The 23,979-nt window shown below is 34.9% G+C and overlaps 1 protein-coding gene and 1 long non-coding RNA gene across 3 annotated transcripts in view; one reads left to right on the top strand and one right to left on the bottom strand.

The window, feature by feature from the left end:
• Window positions 1-23,979, top strand: part of MSRB3 (methionine sulfoxide reductase B3) — a 221,833-nt gene that overhangs the window by 103,990 nt on the left and 93,864 nt on the right. For both annotated transcript variants that reach the window (XM_004449537.4, XM_004449541.5), the window contains exon 5: window positions 1,697-1,725. In XM_004449537.4, the coding sequence (XP_004449594.3) occupies window positions 1,697-1,725 (29 nt within the window). The remainder of the gene's footprint in view (window positions 1-1,696; window positions 1,726-23,979) is intronic.
• Window positions 12,478-14,012, bottom strand: LOC131280610 (uncharacterized). The gene is made up of 2 exons (XR_009188272.1): window positions 13,691-14,012; window positions 12,478-12,901 (listed from the first exon to the last, which is right to left on the bottom strand). It is a non-coding gene; the product is annotated as an uncharacterized lncRNA (long non-coding RNA).

The following is a 23,979-nucleotide window of genomic DNA, read 5'->3' on the forward strand; positions in this document are numbered from 1 at the left end:
ATTTGAAACAGAGTTTTTGTTTAATTCTTGAGTACTAATATGCTGGAGCCAAGAGGACCCATGAAGACTCAGATGATGAAGACACTGGAGAGTGGAGTAATTGATACAGCCTAGTTTCAGGGGAAATGAGAGAATGCATTTTAAGACATATGTGAACTTTGACAGAAGGAAGAATACTCTTGGCTTTCCTGAGGTAAGGAAATGAAGAAATGTTTGGATGCAGAAGTTTCCCTCAGTTGGCATTTGTTAAACAGAAACACACACTATTTAGGTGCTCTGGCTACAGAAGTTAATACAGCATTGCTGAAGTCTACTGAGGAAGCTAGATAAGTAAACCAGCTGGATATAAAGCATGTTAAGTATCATTTATAGTGAGACTCCAGAATGGCAGAAAAACAGAGGAGAGCATGAGACAAGTCTTTTCAGAATAGGAGAGAGGAAAAAAAGTGAAAATGGGTTTGTACCTGGAATAGGAGGCATAGACTTCTAAGAGAAGGACTAAAGTGAGGACGCTGGTGGGGCCAGGGCTTGGGAAAAATGTAGACCTGGGTAATCACTGTGGCTGTTGATAACATTGATTGCAATAATAGCTTTCTTAAAAAATAATTGTTGACTTTAAGCATCAGATGAATATTTATTTGGTATTACTTGAGAAATTATTTTTTTATGATCATCTTTTCTTCTTGCTTTTCTTTTTTTCTTTCCTTTGATGACTTCTCTTGAAGCTAATTTAGGTGAAGAAAGCCACTGCTTCCAAAAGTGCTTTGTATTCTGGCATAATTTCAAAGAAACTTCTTTTCCCACTTAGTTAACTAAATTTCTACAGGGGAAAAAAACCCCAAAAACAAAAAACAAAACAAAAAAACCCTTCTCTGTCAATGTAACATCCTTTAACAAGACTCCTGCTGGTCGGTTCTTGTATCTTGCTGTGGCAGCTGTGAACATATATACTATTGATTGCTAATGTGTGATATAAATCCGACTGGAACATGCTCACTAATTGGTTTGAGAGCTAGATATAGACAATGCTGTCTTATAGTAGTTTGTGTAGATAGGCCTAGTCATAGGGTTAATTCTGCTTGACAGCACATCAGCAGCATCTTGAGAGTAATTACCCAAAAGAAGTTTTCCCACAGCTGAATTGAGACCTTCAAAGGCTTCTGAATTTGCAACCAGTATTAACCTATATCTGAATGTTCCCTAATGTTCCCACAAGGGCTTAGATTTTTTTCCCCCTTCTTGTTAAATGTGTGGAGTTATGAGGTTCATTTGCTCTGTGCTAAGAACTTAGTGAAAAATTACTTGGTATTGATAAACTGAAAATCTTTAATAACAAGTAAAGAGGATAATTATAAATTTGTTTTTATTGCTTTATTATATTATTGAACAAGTTAATCTGAAGAGAGCAGGTGCTTTTGGTTTTTATATAATTTATCCAAAAAAAGAAAAAAGCAAAAAAGTTAGTATCTTTTCCATACTGTGCTCTCTGTATGGATCTCTGTATGTTTAGGAAACCTTGGTTAGTACTATGCTTTTAAAATGGTCAAAATAAATATGTATTTATATTGCAGAAAGCTATTTTACTTATTGATCAATGTACTGAAATCTATAAATATTACGTATTTCCACCCAAAAAATAACTGTTGATCTTTTACAAACAATTTTTATATTGTAAAAAATTTCTTTCTCTTTTCAGGTCAGAAACCAAATTTGACTCTGGTTCAGGTATGTTTACATGAATAATGTTATTCTGAGTATATTTTACTTACATTATTCTCTGAGGAGTAATTCATCAGATTGAGAACCATTTTGATTTTAAACAGACTGGGAAGTTTCTTTTCAAAACATGAGCCCCACCTGAAAGCAGGACTCTTGCTGCTTTGAATCATAACTTGAGATGTACACTTTGGGATTCTTGCTGGTTCTGCAATAGGCATTAAATTCTCTGTATCTGCAGAGTTTCAACAGAGATGGGGTTTTATATACTTATTGCTCAAAATAGAATATTTTTCTCAGTGGACAAAACATCCTGAATAATTTGAAGATTTTCTGTAAGTGATTGGTCATCAAATATGGGTGACACAGATGCATTTAATCCAGCATACCATAAAGAATTTCTGCCAGTAGATATAGAAATTTGTCTATGTCTTATTAATTTTTAATTTTTTGTTGTTGTTGAGAGGGATGGAAAATTAAGTTCACTTTAAGCCGTTATTTTGTATCTATCAGGTAAAATTTCTATTCTCACGAGCAGTGGCATATCAGCTTCATTAGATGTTTTGTTCTTGTTAAGCATGAATGTAACCATATAATCCTCGGATTTGCTGGGATTTTTGTGCTTCAGGGTTTCTAATAGTGTTTACAATTAAATCACAAAAATTGTCTCAGGTTAGGTACAAAAAATAATGTACTTTGTGAACTTTCAATAGATACATAGACATAAATTTTTAATTTCAGGAGAAATAAATTTCAGCAAAATAGAACTTGTTGAATTTTAAAAAATCCATCCCTATTCTGGCTTCAGTTCCACTATATTTTGAGGTAAAAAAAAGGTTTTTGCTTATTATATTCACAAAGGAACCAAGTGATATGTGTATTCGTTTGGATAGTGGTCTTAAGGAGCCATCATGCTTTTCCTTCTTCATCCTAAGCTTCATCTTTCTTTTATTGAACAACTTTATGAATTTCTCTACCCTAGTGAGACTTTTTAAATGTGAAATCTATTCAAGTTAACTCTGTCACCTAAATTTGAGCACCGTAGTTCCAGAAATCTTTCCATTCTCTGTGTTCTTGGGCTTCTTAATCACATGTGCCAGTGATAAGTATTTCTAACAATATTGATTATTTGGAGACTAAAGGCATGGTGTATTGTATCAACCATTTAATTCTCTGAGTCACAGAAGGTGACTTAAAATAGGGCAATAAATCTTTTTCATATTTTTACTGGTTAAAAATCTTTAAGTATAATAAAAATAAATGAATGCTCTATTCCTCTTAAAACTGATGGAGAATGGATTTTTACATAAAAATTGTAAGTCTTTGTTTTTATCATTGCCAGTTGATCACCAAATATTTGAGAACATACTTTATTATGATCTGATATGTACTTAAATCTCTAAATATCAAGCCAGAAACTGGTCTTAGGGCACGGGATCTGGAACATAGCTTTTAAAAATAAAAAAGCCCACTAAGTTCATTTTTAAAGCAAAACCTGGAAATAGCATATAAAACTGAAATATTAGGCAGCCATTGTCAAAGTTAGATAACTTATGTTAAATTTTCAAATCTAAATTAAAGTATGCTGTTAAATTCCTGTACTGAGGGTTAGTATTTATCATGAAAATAGTTAAAACATCTGTACAGGCACACATCTTTCACTCTTGTGATCAAAGATTTTATCCATGACTCTTAGTTTTTCCTTTTCCTATTTTTAAAAAATGTCTGTCATGGACAACATCTGCCTATCTTTGAAAACTACAGATTCAGAGTTCTGTACTCTGAGAAAGTCTTATGGAGAATATTGATTAAAAGTTTATTTATTCTTTTAATTTTGAATTTAAATATGTTATGGAAAGAATTCAAATGGTTTCAAATTAAGAAACAGGTAATTATTTTTCTTTAAGCTCTTTTAGCTTACTAGTGAATGAGGGAATCATGACAAAGAAAGCAAGAAATTTATTTTTTGACATTCTATATCTTGCAAATTTTGGTTAGAAATAAAGTAGCATATTGGAACTGTTAAATGTATGATTCTAATAGGTTTGGATTCCATATTGCTCATCAAATACAGAAAGTAAACCAGCTCTGTTTAATGTTGTGTAGAATTGTAATAGTGTTCCTGACAATGTAAGATATTTAAATAAAGGAAGACACTAATCTTAATAAGGAAAAAAACCTTTAAAAATAAATACTATAGTTGATGACTTACAATAAAGGAAAATTTCGAACTCAATATATATATATGTATATAAGTATATAAGCTTTATTTTTCAAAGAAATTACCCAATTTATTTTTCAAAGAAACTACCAAATTCATGCAGAGCTTATTATACATTTATAGTTTTTATCGATGAATTTCAGACTCTGGAGTAATATTCAGAAGGAAAATTTGCATTGTTAGCACATGATAAAAATTTCAGGTGTTGAATACATACCAAAATGACCAACCTATAAAGTGATTTAAATATTTTTTTGTATCAATTTTTGTATCAATTTTCTCTACAAAAGCAAATCCACTAACAACCTCCTTGTGCTTTTCTTTTTTTTTTTTTTTTAACTTCTATGATGAAAACGTTCAAATATACAAAAACATAGAGGGATTAGTATAAAGAGCACCTATATATCCAGCATCTAGATTTTAATTGTGTTAACAGCTTACCGTATTTGTATCACCTTTCTTTTTCTCCTTGAAGTATTTTAAAGTAAAATATATACATTTCATGTAATTTTCTAAAACCAGAAAATTATAGACTGTCTTGAATTATTGAAAGGGATCAATCAATTTTTTGAAGTTTCATCTATCTTAGAAATTTGGGTCACATACACATTTTTATGGAAAGGATTGTGGCATCACCATGTCCACATTCAGTTAAAGAGACTTTCAAAGTTCTATTTGTGATGAATTGTGTTCAAACTGAAGGTAAAGGCACTGGATTGATTCTGTTCTAAGAACCTTAGGAATGTTCTGTCCTCAAGATTCATTTAGTTAAAACTTCAGTTGCTTTCTAGTCTTGTTCTCTATGTATTGAGTTATATACATTGATTAAAAACCTTTTCAGTTGGTTTATAACTCAATCACCAATTACATGGCTTTGACATTTCTTTCTAAAGGAGTTTTAAGGGTTCCACTTTAATTCTGTTTCTGAGTTGCTTGCCTAGGATCATGTAGAGTTGGTGATTTTACTAATAGAGTAAAACAGACTTTCTTTTATGTTCAGAAGTAGCAAAAAGCTGTGCTCTTCTCTCCACCTCATAAGAAGGAACGAGGAATGCTTTGGAGGAAGCAGAGCATTGAGTTTAATGTAGTGATTAAACATGAAAGCCATATATCAAATCTCAGGAGAAACATGCTTTTGAAAGAAGCAGAGAACTGTGAAGCATATTGCGTGATAGGCTATGTAAACAGAGCCCTGGAGGTCAATGTGTGGATGCAAACCAATTAAATAACATACTGGCTTTGCTTTCTATCATCTGGATGGGGTGGATCACAAGTTAACAAGCACAGGGTTGAAATATAAACTTTGCTTGAATAAACTGGGCACCTTTGGAAGCTTCGTTAACTCTTTCAATCTACTTTTTTTTTTTTTTTTTTAATAACAAGGCCCCTAGGAAGTTAAAAAAGAAAATCCACAGTATATGCTCTCCTGGTCCTTCTCTACATATCCATCAGGAAAGATGAGTAGAATGGAAGAGAAAGCAGAAGATGAACTGCTGAAAAGACCCAGAATTGGCTGGGTAGTCAAATTTAAAGAATGTCCATATGACTTTCAAAAACAAACTTTTGCTGAATTACTGAAAACATGTTTTTACTCTTCTCATGAATTTCTAGGTATAAGACTAAGATACAGCTGCAATTTAGTAGTTCACTGATATTACATTAGGACATCATTATTTCTCTTCTATTATAATTAAATGGCTTTCTAACCAAGAAGAACTTGAAGCTTATAAATTAATAATTGTAAGTTAAAGACTACCTATAGCCTAATTCTGCAGTCCTATCCTTCTCAGGTAATGTTTGGGTGAGAAAATGAAATGCCAAGTTAAATTATATAGTTTCATGGTCCATAAACATTAAAAACAAAGGTTTTTTTTTTTTTTTTCTTCCTATAGAGTCATGTTGGTTGAGAATGTGAATAAGCTTATGTTTAGTGCTTGTTGATTCTGGGCTGCTTGGAATAGCTAAACTAAGGAAATGGGCTCATAGAACACAGCAATGCAAAGGTATAAGGTTTCATGAAAGGAAATTATGGAGGATTAAGAAATCTAATGAGCATGCTTTAGTGTGGAGAGTGGCAGAGGGAGCTTACTATTAAAGTGTAGAAGGTTAGGAGATCCTAAAAGACACGGTAATAAGAGGTACAACAGAATATAATTATCCTGAAGAGAAAAAAGAAAAACAAAAGAACTCCACAGAACAAAAAGCAGCTAGTGTCACTTTTAAAATCTTTAGTTAAAAAGAAATCCACACCAGGATAAGGAAATCAAAGAATATAATCAGTTAAAGCTTGAGGCAAAAATGTAAGGGCAGTGAAAAACTGAGTGGGCTGTAAGAGTAGTCACTAAGTTGAAAGGAAATGAGGAATTTGAATACACGAGAACTAGAGTTTTAAAAACTTACTAATAAATGAGATAATTTGCCTGACATGGTAAAACTTTCTCAGGAAATTTTAATAAGGAAAATATTTTTAGATCTTATAAGTATGAGAATATGTTGATAACACTTTTTACCCTCTACAATTCAATTGCATCTTTTAAAACTTTGGAAGGTCTCAGAACAGTGAAGAGCAAGGAAACGAAATATAAGTCTTTATAAGAATATTGAAACCTGTATTGAGGCATCACTCATTAATAGAAACCAGGAAAATATTGACTGTTCATTCCTTCATTTATTCAGAATACATTATTGGGTATTTTGTATGCCAGATGCTGAAGTTATAGCTGTGAATAAGATAAGTACAGTTGCTTCTCATGGAATTTAGGCCTAATAGCTTTAATTTAGATCCTGATGGAAAATTAAAGAACTCCTGATATTTAAACATAAGCTGATATATTTTAGGTTTTCACAATTTTGTCCTTTATTTTATTTAAACCATGCCATTTTGTTAGCCATTTTCACTTTTAAGAGAATAGCCTAATAATGTAAATGATTAGTGTATAGTTTTTCTGTAGCTTTTAATAAAGAGTGACATTTTGCATTTGATTATCATTAAAGGAAGATAGCTTAGAAGAGAACCATGATGTGTTTATAAGTGTTGCTCCCTTCTTCCCTTTTTCAGTTTGTTTTTTACAGGAGTCTATCCAAGGTTGGCCTGAAAAAGCAGATAGCCTTCGTAATAATAATTTTACTAGATCGTGTAGTAACAAGTAGAAACATAGCCCTTCACCTCCTTTTATAAACTAACCTAAGGACCAGGAAGCAATTTGGCATAGTGGCTAACAAGAGGTTTTTGGTCAAACAGACTCAAGTGAAGCCTCTCCTTACTTATAACAGTTTTCAGCTGGTTCTTATGTGCACCATTGTCACTACTTAAATTTTTCTTTTCTCTTTTTCTTATTTAGAATTATAGTATTTAAAGCTATGACTTTCCTTCATTATATCTTTAGTTGAATCCTAGAGTTTTAATATTGTATTTTCAAAAAATTATTAGCATTTTAGTTTTGTTTTTAAATTTTTTTTTTTTTAAATAGGTTTTTTTTTAAAAAAGATTTATTTATTTCTCTCCCCTGCACGACTCCCCCCCCCCCACCCCGGGTGTCAGTTTTCTGTGTCTGTTTTCTGCGTCGTCGTCTTTGTCCGCTTCTGTTGTTGTCAGTGGCACGGGAATCTGTGTTTCTTTTTGTTGCATCATCTTGTTGTGTCAGCTCTCCGTGTGTGCAGCGCCATTCTTAGGCAGGCTGCACTTTTCTTTCATGCTGGGCAGCATCCCTTACGGGGCGCACTCCTTGTGCATGGGGCTCCCCTACGCGGGGGACACCCCTGTGTGGCAGGGCACTCCTTGAGTGCATCAGCACTGCGCATGAGCCAGCTCCACACGGGTCAGGGAGGCCTGGGGTTTGAACCGCAGACCTCTCATATGGTAGATGGACGCCCTAATCACTGGGCCAAGTTCACTTCCCTTAAAATTTATTTTATTTATTTAATTCTCCCCACCCTTTCATTGTTTGCACTTGCCATGTCTGCTTGTTTTCTTTGTTTCTTTAGGAGGCTCCTTGAACTGAACCTGGGACCTCTGATGTGGAAGGGAGGTGCCCAATCACTTAAGCCACCTCCATTCCCTGTTTTGTTGTGTCTCTCACCACGTTCTTCCTCTTGTGTCTCCCGTTGTGTCATCCTCCTGCATCCGCTCACTGTCTTGCCCATCTTCTCTAGAAGGCACTGGAAACCTCTAGAGGCCCCCTGCTTTTTTGTTGTGTGTTTCATCATGTGTTTCTTCTGTGTCTCTTGTCACATCAACTTGCTGTGTTAGCTTACTGCTCCTGCCTGTCATGCCAGCCTGCAGTCTTCTCTAGGAGGCACCAGGAACCAAACCATGGACTTCCCATGTGGTAGGTGGGAGCTCAATTGCTTGAGTCACATCCACTTCCCTTTAATATTGTATTTTAAGTAATGGTAGTTCTTATTTTCTTTTGGACACAGCAACTCTTTAGGAAAGTGTTTTTAAATTTCTAAATTTTCTTCATTCTATTTTTGTAATTTTCATTGTCATCATTTGGCGGTCAAAGAATGTGACCTGTAATGTATGTACTTTTTGGTAAGTACGTATTAAAGTTTTATTTTTGAACTACATATTTAATTTTTGTAATTTTTCTGTGGGTGATTTGAAAAGTATATTCTCTGCAGGGTGAAGTGTTTGGTGCACATTTCTTAGATCGACCTGTTTTGTGATAACATATTTTCTATATATCGGTATTTATTTGGTTTCTATTTTATCTGACAAAGATTTTGAGAAGAATAACGGTCTAGTATTTGATGCTTTTTACCTGAATTCTACTTCTTTAGCTATCATCATCTGTGTGGTCAGCATCACTTACTCCATATATTTTGGTGCCAGCCAGTTTGCTTGGGTCATGCATTGCACTTCTTGTAGAGAGCATTATTCCATAACAGTGCGCTTGGAAATGAAGGCTGCTCTAAATAGGAAACCTGTTATCCAAATTCGTATGTGAAGCAAAAAGTTGTTTTACCACTTGCAAATATCAGTGCTCTTCTCTTCTTTGTTCCTGCCCATATAGCTGGTGAGAAAAGAGACTTTGTATTCTTATATTGCACGAACCTTTATTTTTCAAAAACACTTAGGATCCTTACTCACTTCTTCACTGGCAAGATTATAATTATTTTTTAAGTGTCAACTCAACTGTTGGCCCCTCTCAATTAAATATATCTTGACACCTTCCTAGCCATCAATCATTCTTTCCTTTCTGCAAACATGGGTCTTGTATGTAAATTTGCTATAATACTTATCATCTGCTGTAATTATTTGTGTGGCTATATTTTCTTTTTCTCCAAGTCTGTGAGTTTCTTGTTTTATTCACCTTTATAGCACTGATTATATCTGGTAGGGAATAAGTTATCAATAAATAAATGTTCCATGAAGTAGGAGATCCTTGTTCTCTTCTTCAATTGTGGTAGAAATGCTTAACTAATGACCAAAGATTCAGTCCCCTCCCCCTTTACCAGTGTAGCATTATTTCTGGGAAGTGGTAATTTGACTAGAGATTATAATTTCCAACACTTTTGTGGGGGCATATGACTAATTCGTCCCATAGGATGTTTGACATTTCTGGGCTGATGGGGCTTAAGTGTCCATTGTGCTGTCTCCACATCTTTTTTCCTCTTCTGAGGTTATTTCAGAGGTATATGTTGAAGATAATAGCATCACAGTATGGAAAGATTTTAGAATCCTGAGTCATACTTGGAGGAGATGCACTCATACAGCCTTTTATCTATGACCATCTTCATTGCACTTTGTATAGGGGGGAATAAACTTTTGTTGTGATACGCCACTGAGATTTTGCTATTATATATTATAGCAGTTAGTGTTATTAATATTTACCTTGACTAGTATATCTTAGTAACTGGAATACTTTCTGTCAACCAGTTGGCACTCACTAGATATTTGTTGGATAAATGATTACATGAATGGCTAAGAATTACATTATCTTAACTTGAAGATGATCCTTTAAACTAAGGCTCATACAAATATAATACTCTCTTCTGTATAATCATCAGATCTACCAATTAGCTAGTGTCACAATAATGCTTTATAACAGGCCATTTCAAAACTCAATGACTTAAAACAACTATTATTTATTCATACTCACATATCAATGATTTGGTTGGGAGTTGGTTGACACAGGCTAGTTGCAGGTTGAGTACATGACTGCTCCACATGTCTGTCATTGATGATAGAGGACAAGACGACAAGCCCAACTATGCAAGCACATTTCAAGCCTCTGTTTTCGTTTAAGTCTGCTAATATCCCATTGACCAAGGAAGTCACATGCCCAAGCTCTAAGTAAAGAATAGGAAGCAGCTCTTTGTTCTTCCACTGAACATGCAGTATTCTTTCTTCCCTCTAGTGAGAAGAACTGTCAGCTCACATGGTAAAGAGTGAGGATACAGGTAGGGGTGAAGAATAGGAGCCAATAATGGAGTCTACCACATTGGAACATCATGTACTTTGATAAATTATTTAGTAAAAATATAGAGAGAGTTAGACTGATTGTATTTTTTAAGTCAGTTCAATTCCTTCTTTATAATCTCATTATTTGAGAGCCTAACTTCAATAGGATATTAATAAATATATAAGGATTAAAATATTTGTATAATGATTTACCATGTAAAAAGCATTTTCAGAGAAAGCTAGTGGGTAATCTAGGAAGCTAGTGGATAATATGTAATACATAGTGAACTCAGTGGGGATGAGGATTGCTAATAGTACAACTACAATGATGTTCTTCTGTGATGTACAATGAATGTATGTTATTAAAAGGTGTTAAGAATATGGTGATACATGGGAAAAATACAACTAAGGTAACTTATGGACTGTAGTTAACAGTAATATTGTAATATTTTTGTACCAATGGCAAAAAAGGTACTATATCAATGCTAAGGTTCAACAATAGGGGAGTATAGGGGAGTATGGGATTTTTTTCTTTTTGGAGTAATGAAAATATTCTAAAATTGACTGAGGTGATTACAGCATAGTTTTATGATGAAACTGAGAGCCATTGAGTGTATACTTCAGATGGATTTTGCAAGGCATGGGACTGTAAAACACAGTGAATTCCATGATGGACAATGGACTGTGATTAACAGTGCAAGTATGAAAACGTTCTCTCATGAACTATAAGAAAATACAGTACTAATACATGTTAATACGATGGCTTATGGGAAAAATATACCAAATGTAAGCTGTGGACTATAGTTAGTAGTAATATTTTTATGTTCTTTCATCATTTGTAACAAACGTTCCACAACAATGCAAGGTGTTGGTGATGGGGTGATATATAGGAATCTTGTATGTTATGCTTGATTTTTCTGTAAACTTACAACTTCTGTATTAAAAATAACCCTTTCAGAAGCATTATCAACTTTGGGACTTTTAGGAATCATGGAGATATTTTTACCAGTGAAGAAATTGAGATACAGAAGGGTTAAGTGACTTGCTTAAGGCCACATAGCCTAGTAAATGGCCAAGCTGGGATTGGACTTCAGATCTCCAGGTTCCAAAGATTGTGTTCTTCTTATTAGATAATGAGATAAATGCACTGCAGTTATTTTAATGAGCAAATTTCATTTTTATTTTCATTTTTCTATTAGGTTTTTATTTTTTTAATTATATTTAGCAACTGTTATTCACTAGAAATTATAAAATTTATTTCTTTATTTCTCAAATGAACCATAATGATATGATTATAATCATACATTGAACATAAATAGTGTAGTATCGGATTTATAAATTTACAGTGTGGCCATTAATAGACCATTGACAAGTTACCCAAGAGGCATCAAAGGCAGCATTAATTGCTGGGTGAATTTTCAGTGTGCTAGGATCTGGCTTTAAACTTGCAGACTCAGAAATCTAGATGTTTTACTGTCTTTCAGGATGGGTTACTCAAATTGACAAACCCAAAAGACTGGTAAGTGAAGCTAGAATGTTAATGTATTTGTTTACAATGAGAAATAAAATTTTCACATAACCTAGAATACTTATACATCATCAGAACCTTTTTTCCCTGTAAGTAGTTAAGCTATATGAAGAAGCAAAATTATAATGCAGTAGTAACTCATCATTGATTTCCAGAATAAATCACCCATGTTGGGACTGAAATGCCCTTACTGTAGCATATTACCACCCTACAGGAAGACCTAAATGGAAGATCAAATTCTACCCAGAAGTTTGCTCTGTAGAGTATAGAATAAGAATAAAAGGAGGTAGATATATTGAGTGTTTAGTTTTATACGTTAAAAGAATAGTCTGTCTCAAAAAAAGGATTTTCCTGGAAAGTGAGACCTCATGTTACTTTAATTTCATTGGCTATAACTTTATCCACCCATATTCCATCCATCAGTCCATCCATCCATCTGCAGAATAGCCCTGCTGTTGGACCTGGAAAACATACGTCACGTCTATTGCCTAACACTGCTATGAAGTGCTTAGGTGCTGAGACCAGCTCAGCAATAGGTTTGCACAAAGGGAAGGCGATGCAGAAATGAAGAAATAATAGGACAGAAAGAAAGACACAAGAGAGAAATTAAAGATGGGACCAGGGGACTCAACAGCTTCTGGAACTGAGAGCCTCGACCCTAGTTTTCACATTGTATTTATTAGAAATTACAAAGCAGTACTTATCTATGTTTATTTTCAAGGCTGCTTGTTATTAAAGCCATGGCACAGCAATGTTAGGGAGCAGACCATAACAAAGTTCAAATGTCTCCACATGCAAACAATTTTCATGCTGACCAGACAGCGTTCGGTCTAGTCAAGGCTGGTGTTCCTAAGCCCACACTTCTTATCTGCATTGTGGAAACGTTTCCAACTTCAAGCCAGGTTCCCACATTCAAATTCAAGCTATTTTCCCACATCTCCCCCTTTTTTGTTTTTGCAAAGCAGTGAAGGCGATTTGACAATTTCTTGCTGCTTCATATCCTGGAGGGTTTGTAGCGTGCATCTGAGGACTAAATACATAAAAAAGACAGGAACAGATACTTAATATACCTCCTAGAAGACCCTCTCCCCAACTCTTAATCCATATCATAGGGTTCAGAGACCTTAATCCATCCACAATTCCTGTCATAATTTGTGAGGCAGGAAGCAATTGCAAATGAGCATGTTGAATGCTTGTTATTTGGCCTTGTAATTGAGAAATATCTAAGCTTAACTTGTTTTTATGACCACACAAATGATGTTTCACTGATTTCTAAGGAATATCACTGCTATTATATACATAGGGGTCACACAAAACCTAGATATATTCCAATCACATTGTAGGCATACTCCCATATTTACAGTTTGTAATTCTTTTCCCAAGCTCAAAACAGCATTTTATACATAATCTATAACTGCAGTAGATTATACAACAACAAACCATAAGACTTTCAATTAGCAGACATTTAATTAATAGACTTTGATTTCTCATGGGCTTAAGATTCCCAACCAGCAAGGCTATATAGCCCAGAACTCAATCAAAAATGGCCTCATTTTCCCTAGTTTATATAGTTTGAGGCATAGGCAGTGACAAATTATTGTTACTACGCCATTTTGGGCTGTGGGGCACCTGGAAGTTTATCTCATAATTTCAATGCCTTCGTTGGTCTTACTGTTAGCATCTTCCCTGGACCTGAAGCCACAACTCAGTACTGAATTTAAACTTAGTCCATTGTTGTGAGGATTCATTTCTAGTCAGGAAATAGTAGCTGTCTTGTTATAAGAGTCCCAATGCAGTGTCTGCAGCAATGAAAGCATACCTCATCCCTCCCAAGAGCAGGAGGGGTCCGATGTCACAGTCATTGAAATGAGTGTGAAAGACACTCATGGCTGAAGTTCATGAGCTGTTGGCAAGTAACAGGCAGCTGGAACTGCTGGGCTAGGCACCACAAGGTCTTGTACTCAAGATGTTCGTCTTCCCGGTGGACCCACTCTGCTTCTTCTCAGGTCTCAATGGTATGGCTCTGGATCTTCACGAAGGCATCTGCCTCAGCTGTCCTATGAGAGATGTTAGCGGAGTGGGCAGGGACATGATAGTTACCATTCACTGGTGACAGTCATCCCAGATGTTCTTCCACAGATCTCTCCCACAGAGGGTGACTCACAACAGTCTATTGTTTCTGTCTTGTTTTTAGTATTTGCAATCCACCCCCAGATAGGGATGGCAGTCTTCAGAGTGACCAAACACTATTGGGTTAAACCTTTTACTTTCAGCAGGGCTTCTTCTCCTGTACAAAATTTCTTTTTTATATTGTACTTTTGGCCCCTTCCAGAAATGTGACTAAAACCCAAGGGGTACTTGTTTAGTATACTGCTTTTGCCACAAACACCACCCAAAGCCAATATTGGTGCTGGCCACATCCAATTCACAGGCTAAGTCATTGTCCACCTTCTCCCTCCTTTTTTATTTTTTAAAGCAGTCTGCTGGAGTTCCTCCTACGCCCATGAAGGCCTTTCCTAATTAACACATACAGTGGTTTTAATATTGGAGCTAAGTGAGGAATGTAAGATTTTTAGTATTCCAACAATATTACAAACTACATTAACATGAGAAAATATTGTACTTTATCAATTACAGCAGAAGGTATAGTTTTGTCTTACCCAACCAAACAACATTTAAGAATTTGATAGAGCAGCAGGGACCTTGCAACTTGTCCCAATTGTTTGCCTATTTCAGGCTCTTAAGATAATATTGTCTCTGATGGTTCCTTTAATTCTGAAAAAAGGATTTCTGGTTAACCTAATGTCAATAGTAGGGTTTCAGCAATAGATTTTTTCTTCGCAGCCAGATTCTTTGCCATCAGGCCAGGGCAGATGGTTGGGCTATGCACACAGCCTTGGGAAGGCACTGCAAAAATCCATTCTTGGGTTTTCTACAGGTAGGAGAATGCAGGCTGGCTTGACTTGCTTAAGGAAATACTAAAGAAAGTCTTAGAAAGTTTTAAAACAAAGTGATAGTGACACAGTTGGATGTTAATTTCTTGCAACAAACTAGCAGTATTTGGGACTGCTACATACTACAATGATGTTAATTTATGGTAAGATGTTTCTGTGACACATACTATTAAATAATTACAATCGTGATTAACAACATTGTATTTTTGTCTCATATTATGCTGAAACATTGGTAAATATCCAGGAATTTTATATATTTTTTAAGTATTCATATGAACTTTTTATTCATATAACTTTACTTAACAGAGGGTTAAATAATCCTTTTAATTTTATAACACTTTTAAACACTTTCCATTCAACTTATAACAAAGGAACTTAACTTTTATTTTTTCAAGGTAAAAGAACAAATTTTTTGCAATAGTTTGAAATAAAAAGATATTTTTCAGGATCTGACTTTGAGAAAGCAGGTTTGAACATTATGTTCCTTTAAAAGTGGTGAGACTTGCTTCTTAAAAAACCAAGGAAGGGAAGCGGACTTGACCCAATGGATAGGGCATCCACCTACCACATGGGAGGTCCGTGGTTCAAACCCCAGGCCTCCTTTACCCATGTGGAGCTGGCCCATGCACAGTGCTGATGCGCGCAAGGAGTGCCCTGCCACACAGGGGTGTCCCCTGCATAGGGGAGCCCCATGTGCAAGGAGTGCACCCCATAAGGAATGCCACCCAGCATGAAAGAAAGTGCAGCCTGCCCAAGAATGGCGCCACAGACATGGAGAGCTGACACAACAAGATGATGCAACAAAAAGAAACACAGATTCCCAGTGCCACTGATAAGGATAGAAGTAGTCACAGAATAACACACAGTGAATGGACACAGAGAGTAGACAACTGGGATAAATACCTTAAAGTGGAATTACTAGGTAATATGGTGATTTTGGAATGATTTTAGGTTTACAGAAAAATTGCCAAGATAGTACAGAGGTTTCTCATATACCTCATCTCCTAGTTTCCCTTTTGTTAGCCTGTTATGTATTACTGGTACATTTTTCAAAACTAAGAAACCAACATTGGTACATTACTAGTAACCAAACTACAGATTTTATTTGAATTTTATTAGTGTTTTTCACTATTGTCCTTTTGCAGTGCTGGGATCCAATCCAGGGTACCACTTTGTGTTTAGCCATTGTGTCTTCTTAGTTTCATTTGTGGTCTATGACATTTTCTCAGTTTTTCATTGTTTTTCATGACCTTGACAGTTTTGAGAGTACTGCTTAGATATTTTGTAAAATGCCCCTCAATTTGATTTAATCTGATATTTTTCTCATGATTAAGCTGGACTTAGGTTTGGGGGAAGAATTAGGTTTTGGGGAAGAATCATAACAGAGGTGAGGTACCCTTCTCATCACACTATGCCAGGGGGTTCGCGATATCCATACAACTCTTTTCACTGGTGATATTAAACTGGGTCACCTGGTCAGGATATGTGCGGTAGGTTTGTTCACTCTAAATTTACTTTTCCCACTGTGATGGTAAAGAGTTATGTACTCCAGAAAAACGTGTTTTTAAACTTAATCCATTCCTGTGAGTGTGAACCCATTGTACATAGGACCGGTTGATGAGGTTACTGCAGTTAAGGTATGACTCAACTCAATCAATATAGGTGTTAATCATATTGCTGGAGTCATAAGCAAAATGAAGTGCAGGCAGAGGGGAGAAAGCCAGTGGAAGCAAGAAGCTGAAGTTTAATGGAATCTGTAGGAGAACTGAGAGGCCAGGAGAAACTGCTATGTGCATTGCCACATGACAGAGAGGCCCTGGATCAAGGGTCACTGATAGCCAGTCCCAGAATTCCAGTCTTCAGGAAGAAAGCATTGCCTTAATGATGCCTTCATTTGGACTTTTCTAGCCTCAAAACAATTTTTAAGCCTATACATTGTATGGATTTGCTTGAGTAGTCTCTTCAAAGAAACTAGAACAGATTTTGTTGCTGGCAGTGGGTTGTTGCTATTGCCACTTCAGGGGAAGTCAGAATTGGGAATGCAGTTATCTAGGCAGAGTGCTTGGAAAGTCCTTTTGTCTGTTGGTTTGGGTCCCTATGAACTTCATGCAAAGCTGACAAGGTTTTTGCAAACTTGTATGAGTGGAACCACTGCCAACCTGGACTAAAAGGGTCAGAGAAAGGACAAATTAAAGAAAAATGACTTCAATGGCAGAACCAGGTAAGCCACTGAGGTCTGGAATGAAGAGCTTTCCTTGGGTCAAGGGAAGAGGTCCACCCATCTGTATGATAAGTCTGGGTCTGACTCTTGGAGAGGGCGGACCTTGCATCTTATTGTTGAGAAAGAGTGCCGCCACCCTGATGCTTGGACAGTTAGAGTCAATCCTCTGGGTTTTGTGGAGAGTCTGTCCAGCACCCAAGTGCACTGAGAGGGTGGGGCCTGTGCTCCTAGGATTGCGGTGAACATGGCTGTCTTCCTGATTTGGAGAGAGTGGAGCCTTTACCCCAGTGTTTGGGGAGAGCAAGGCTGCTGCACAAACACTTGGGAGGGGTGGGCTGCTGCTCTGTCAAGCCCAGAAGACAAAACATCAGTCTATAGATGACTCTCAGATCTTGAAATATGATGGTTTCCCAATATGTTTGGGAACCATGATTCCTGTTTTTCTACCAATTTCTCCCTATTGAAATGGAAATGTCTAGCCTATCTCTGTCCCTCCGTTTTATATTGGAATTGAACTGGCTCTTGTGAATTGATATTCAGTTTGTTTTAAACCAGTAGCTGTATTTTTAATAGAGATCAAAATTAATATAATTCAATTAATTTAGTTCACTGTAATTTTATTAGGAAGTGAAACTAGTTATTTTATATTAGTAGTTGTTCATCAAGGGGAATGAATTGGGTGGTCATGGTCACCTTCTTGGGTAACAGTACTCAAATTATTTGATCATGTATGTTAATTGACGTATTTTGTTCATTCCTAAACAGAACAGTTGCAGGCTTAAATTTTTTAACATTTTATTGTAGTAAGAAAACATGAACAAGTATAAATGATTAAGTATGACTGATCGAGTTATCAATTATTTGCTATTAAAAATTTGCAATCAAAAATTATGAAACTGTTTTAACATGACAACATTGACTTTTTAGTTCATTTTATGTCTCAATTTATTGATCCTTTTATATTATAGAACTGTGCTATAGGAAAGAACATTTTACAAAAGCTTCTTTTGATTTTTCATTAATTTTCTTGGATAGCTTCAGAGAGGGACAAATTTAAAGTAAATTTTGTTTTATGGTTGCCTAGTCTCTTAGTGACTCTTTATTGTATATGTTTTGGATATTCAAATACTTTTCCTTAATTAAGAACGTAAATGGCCAGATAAATTATATTGTTTTCAAGTGTTGCAAAATTAGTCTTCTATTCTAGTTGTACTTTTGTTTTTATTTTTATTAAGGACATTTAATTGATATATGTATTAAAGACATAGTTGATGCTATATTTTTAAACAATAATGTATGATAATGTATATTGAATGCTGAGTGAATGAATGAAAATAGATTGATGCTGAGTTTTGCGAAGAAGTATATTTTGCCATTTTCAAAACAATATACAGTATTTGCCATTTATAAAAATAATATTTTCTTCCAATTATGTCTCTGAATTACCTTGCATCCAAATCATTCATATTATGGCTAGAAGGCCTATGTAGAATTGTAAAGAACAAGAAAATTCAATAGCATTGAAAATACTTTGTGGCAGAGCATAGTAACACAAAAAAAACAATGCAAAGATTCAAGTTTTATAGCCACTGGAAGTTTTCCTACCCAAAACAAAAGGCCCCAGACTCTCCAGCCAATCAGAAATATTTTGGAGGTATTATTCTAACATTTTAGACTTAAATTTGTTTTCCATGTTATAATATCCTATTAAAATTAATTCCATTTTTCTTTGTCATTGTATGTGGATAGTGTAATATACTCTTACTGTTTGACTGAATGTGACAATTGAAATTCATTCAAATGTAATAATTTGCTGTATATTATGAAATATTTTGTTTGTGTATATGTATTAGAGATACCTGTGTAGGAATTCAATAAAATTTATTGTATTTTATAATTGCTTTATATCAATTTTTACCTCCATATTTGCTTTTTCTAAATGTACTATATATTATAGACTTTATTTTTATTGTGGTTTGCTTTTTAGTTAGCAATGTTATTTGAAATATTGACTAGATGTATACTTTTATTGATTTGTGTGTAGGTAAATTTGTTGAGTATTTTGTTCTAAGCATTGTACTTATATATTTTCTTAGTTGTATAATTTTATATTTTTTTCAAAGTTGTTGAAGAATATATCATATCCAGAAGTTGGAATTGCCTGTAGTTCCCAGTATACATTATATATTTAAAAGAATAAGAAAATAGTCCTCCTAAAAGGCAGTTTTAAAATCACGTTAAATTCATTCATGAAGAAATGCAAATTATTTTCCACAAATTTTCTTTGTAAAATTAAGATGTGTTTTATGAAACCTAAGAATTTTATAACTAGCAAATACAGTCATGGTAGATAAGGCAGCAGCCTGGTAATGAACACCAACACTGTGGTGTTTGGTTAAAATGATGTAATTATTAATGACTACATAAGAGGGAATTTTTAATGTGGAATTCCATTTCATCAGATTTTGGAAACTCAGTCTCACAAATGTTTGTTGATAGTACACTTTGGTGAAGTATTGTGCATTGCCTTAATCAAAGGAGTTGTAAATGATTTTAGAATAATTTAACATCTGGTAGGAATAACTCTCATTATAGAACTGTACTACAGGTATGGCTTTTTGTTTTTGTTTTTGTTTGTAAAATGCAGTTTTATTGAGATATATTCACATGTCATACAGTCAGTCTAAAGAGTACATTCAGTAGCTTTTGGTATAATTACAGAGTTGTGCATTCATCACTGCAGTCAATTTTTGAGCATTTTCATTACTCCAAAAGTAAAACCCCCTACCCCTTAGCAGTCACTTTTCAATACTCCTATCCTTCCCCAGCTGTACATAACTGTTTTTTTTAAAAAAAGATTTAGTTATTTATTTATTTCTCTCCCCTTCCCCCCCCCCACCCTGGTTGTCTGCTCTCTGTGTCTATTTACTGCGTCTTCTTCTTTGTCCACTTCGGTTGTTGTCAGTGGCACGGGAATCTGTGTTTCTTTTTGTTGCCTCATCTTGCTGCGCCAGCTCTCCGTGTGTGTGGCACCACTCCTGGGCAGGCTGCACTTTCCTTTGCGCTGGGCGGCTCTCCCCACGGGGCACACTCTTTGCGAATGGGGCTTCCCTACGCAGGGGACACCCCTGCGTGGCACAGCACTCCCTGCTCACATCAGCACCGTGCATGGGCCAGTTCCACACGGGTCAAGGAGGCCCGGGGTTTGAACCACGGACCTCCCATGTGGTAGACGGACGCCCCAACCACTGGGCCAAGTCTGCTGCCTGTACATAACTGTTAATCTAATTCCATCTCTGAGAATTTGTTTATATTTACATTTTATTTAGTACTGTATGTCTGGTTTCTTTCACTTAGCATAATTTTTTTAAATTTTGCAATTGATGGAAAAATATTAATATATTACTATTCATGGGAAGCAGACTTGGCCCAGTGGTTAGGACATCTGTCTACCACATGGGAGGTCCGCGGTTCAAACCCCAGGCCTCCTTGACCCATGTGGAGCTGGCCCATGTGCAGTGCTGATGCGGGCAAGGAGTGCCCTGCCACACAGGGGTATCCCCCGTGTAGGGGAGCCCAGCATAGGGGAGCCCAGTGCAGGGGAGCCCAGCGCGCAAGGAGTGCTCCCCGTAAGGAGAGCCGCCCAGCGGGAAAGAAAGTGCAGCCTGCCCAGGAATGGCACTGCCCACACTTCCCGTGCCGCTGATGACAACAGAAGCGGACAAAGAAACAAGACTCAGCAAATAGACACAGAGAATAGACAACCGAGGGAGGGAGAGGAATTAAATAAATAAATAAACCTTTAAAAAAAAAAATAGATCACTATTCACTACAGTCCAACATTTGCCTTAAGTGTGTTTTTGTCCGTCTACCACCCTATTATAAACATCTTTTAATGTTAATATACATTTGTTCTAATTTATGAGAAAACATTCTTGTATTTGTACTATTGACCAAACTCATCATCCACAACCGGGTTCAATATGCTATGTAGTACCATGTTTAATATTTTAGCTTTACTTTTAGTGACATATACGACCCTAAACTTCCTCTTTCAACCACGAGCACACCAACATATCGGCGCTATTAATTACACTCTCTATAATATCCTATCATCATGGTGTGGGGTATTCTTACATTATTGTGATAATCATGAAAGAACATTGCTTTTCTCTGCTGCTCATCTGTTTATTTAGCAGTTAATAAGACCAAGAGAGGTTTTTTATTATTTTATTCTTATGTGCATGTACATACCTAAAGAAAAAGTTTATCCATCTGTGTCAGTTTAATTTTGCGATTGGTCTAAGTTTTGATTCAACACCTAATTACTGTTCACAGTCTTTTAGTAGTTGTAAACTTCTTGGTGGTATGGGGGACAATAAATTATATCATGATAAATTTTTACCTTAACTAGAAAATGACATAAATGAACAAGATGCATTACTAGTAGAATTATTTTAAATTTAAATATATGCAGCTTGATAACAGCCAGCTTTATTATTTAATAGGCATGTTTCTAGATTTGGGGGAAATTGTTAAAGATACAACTTAATTATTTTCTCATAGATGGTTCATTTTAGTCTCTTATTTTGTAATTGATTTTTAAGAAAACAATCTTTTTCAAAGTAATTTGTCTTTTATAAACCCAAAGCATATCGTCTCTTAGGAATTATTTTTTTAAATTACTTTTTAGAAATTTCCCACTTTGAAAAATAATTAATTCTAATCTCTATCTTGTAACCAGTTTATAAGAAAATAACCTTTTATATTCTTTCAAAGTACTTCAAAATTGTATTAGACATTCAAAACACATTGTCTTATTTTGAAGAATTTCTATATTCATCAGTTATTGTATTTGTCACTGACTCGATAGAATAGTTTTGTCAGGTTGATCAGAAACAGGAAAAGCATGGTTTAGAAAATGTTTTAATCTGTTTCAAACAACAGGACAATCTGGTAAAAATGACTTGATTAATGACTGAAGAAAATGAAAATATTGTCAACTTCTGTTTTTAATGACCACTATCTTAATTTTCTACCCTAAAATTTATAGCTAGTAAATTCTTTCAGGAAAAATATATTATACAAAATCCAGTTAAATTTGTGTTTTACTTTATCACATTGTGCCCACTTTTTAAACCAAAATAGCATAGAATAAAACCAAATTTTAACCAAAATATAGCTTTTGTGATATTTTATATATTCATTAAGGTGTTAATATTTATTAGGTTAATTATAAAAGAGCTAAAATTATTTTCAGTTATTCAAGGTAGCACTTCAGTCAGTATATAATTTCTTCTATTTCTCTTTACAACTATGTAAATCTTCATCATTTGGAAATGGGCCGTTTTAGATTATAAATGTTTTCCGTGTTCATATAGGTGGCAAATTTAACTACTAATGTTGGACTTTTGGCTGCTGATTGTAGTTGCCCTGTCTTTTTTATCCAGAGAGAATGATTGTATTTAGTCCCTGTCATATTTACCTAGAGGAAGTCTTCCTAATCTCTCATTTTTCTCCTTCACTGAAGTTATGTGTAAATACTTCATAAAATGGCAAATGGAAGAAAGTCTGCATTGTCTAAAGATACTGCTCATCTTAAACAAATATATCAACCTTTTCTTTGAAAGAATAGTGACACTGATTTGTTCAGTGGGAGAAAGAAGGGGATAGATAAAAACAAAGCAAAACAATGTTGCAGATTGCTAGTTCTAAACTGTGTAAAAAGTGGATACATTTTTCTGATTGTGTCTGCTTAGGGGACCTACCTTACCCGCACCCCTATGTTGTTGTAGCATGTATTTTCATTACTACTCACATACAATTTTTATGAAAACTTTTGTTGATTTGTGACAGAAATCTGAAGCTAATTTTTAATCAGATATAGCACAATTTTCTGGGAAGACATGCACATGAATTTATAATTCCAATATAAGAAAAGGAATATATTGTCTTCTTTTAAATATTTCAAAAATTTTTTTAAAAACCCATAAAATTGAATGAAACAACCTTTCTTGAATGTATTATACTGAGACCCTGTTTATCTACTATGTTTATCCTCAGCACTAAGTACAAGTAGTCACTGTAATAACTGAATAAATCTTTGTCAGTGCTAAATGAATTAATCATTAAGATCATATTCTTAAAGTAATATAGATCTTCTTAATGGAATTCACTTTTTAAACATAAAATAACTCATTCAGTCTTCTTGATGTTAATTTTGAATTCTACTTTGTCTAGTTTAATATTGCCCAATTCACTTTATTTTGTCTGGATATCTTTGGCATTAGATTCATTTTAAGCTTTTTCCATTGTTTGATTTTAATAATATATTGATTAAATGGCATATAACTGTATTTTTGTTTTTAAACTAATCAGGAACTCTGTTAATAGAGTTTAACTTGCTTAAATTTATTGTTAAAACTATTATAGTTGGTATTGTTCTGCTATCATGTTTTCTCTTTGTTATACTTGTCCTTTTCTTTCCTTTTCCTCTTATACTTGGTTTGGTTAAATTTTTGCCATTTTAAAAAACGTCATAGCTATGTAAACATTATATTTATCTAATAGTTAACATTTAATTTTTTTTTTTTTTTTTTTTTTTTAAGGTACTGGGGGCTAGGGATGGAACCTGGGACCTCATATATGGGAAGCTGATGCTCAACCACTGAGCCAAATCTGCTTCCCTAAGGTGTTTTTTGTTTGTTTTGCTTGTTGTTTGATTTTGTTTTTTCAGGAGACACCAGGAACTGAACCCAGAACCTCCCATATGAGAGGAGGAAGCTCAACCTCTTGAGCCCTATCCACTCCCTACCATTTAAGTTTTTTTAAAAGGTTTATTTTATTTATTTATCCTCCCCTCCATGCCCTGCTGCCTTGTTGTTTGCAGATGCTGTCTGCTTTCTGTGTCCATTTACTGTGTCTGCTCGTCTT

This window comes from Dasypus novemcinctus, chromosome 12 (genome assembly GCF_030445035.2).
Source record: "Dasypus novemcinctus isolate mDasNov1 chromosome 12, mDasNov1.1.hap2, whole genome shotgun sequence".
Lineage (NCBI taxonomy): Eukaryota > Metazoa > Chordata > Mammalia > Cingulata > Dasypodidae > Dasypus > Dasypus novemcinctus.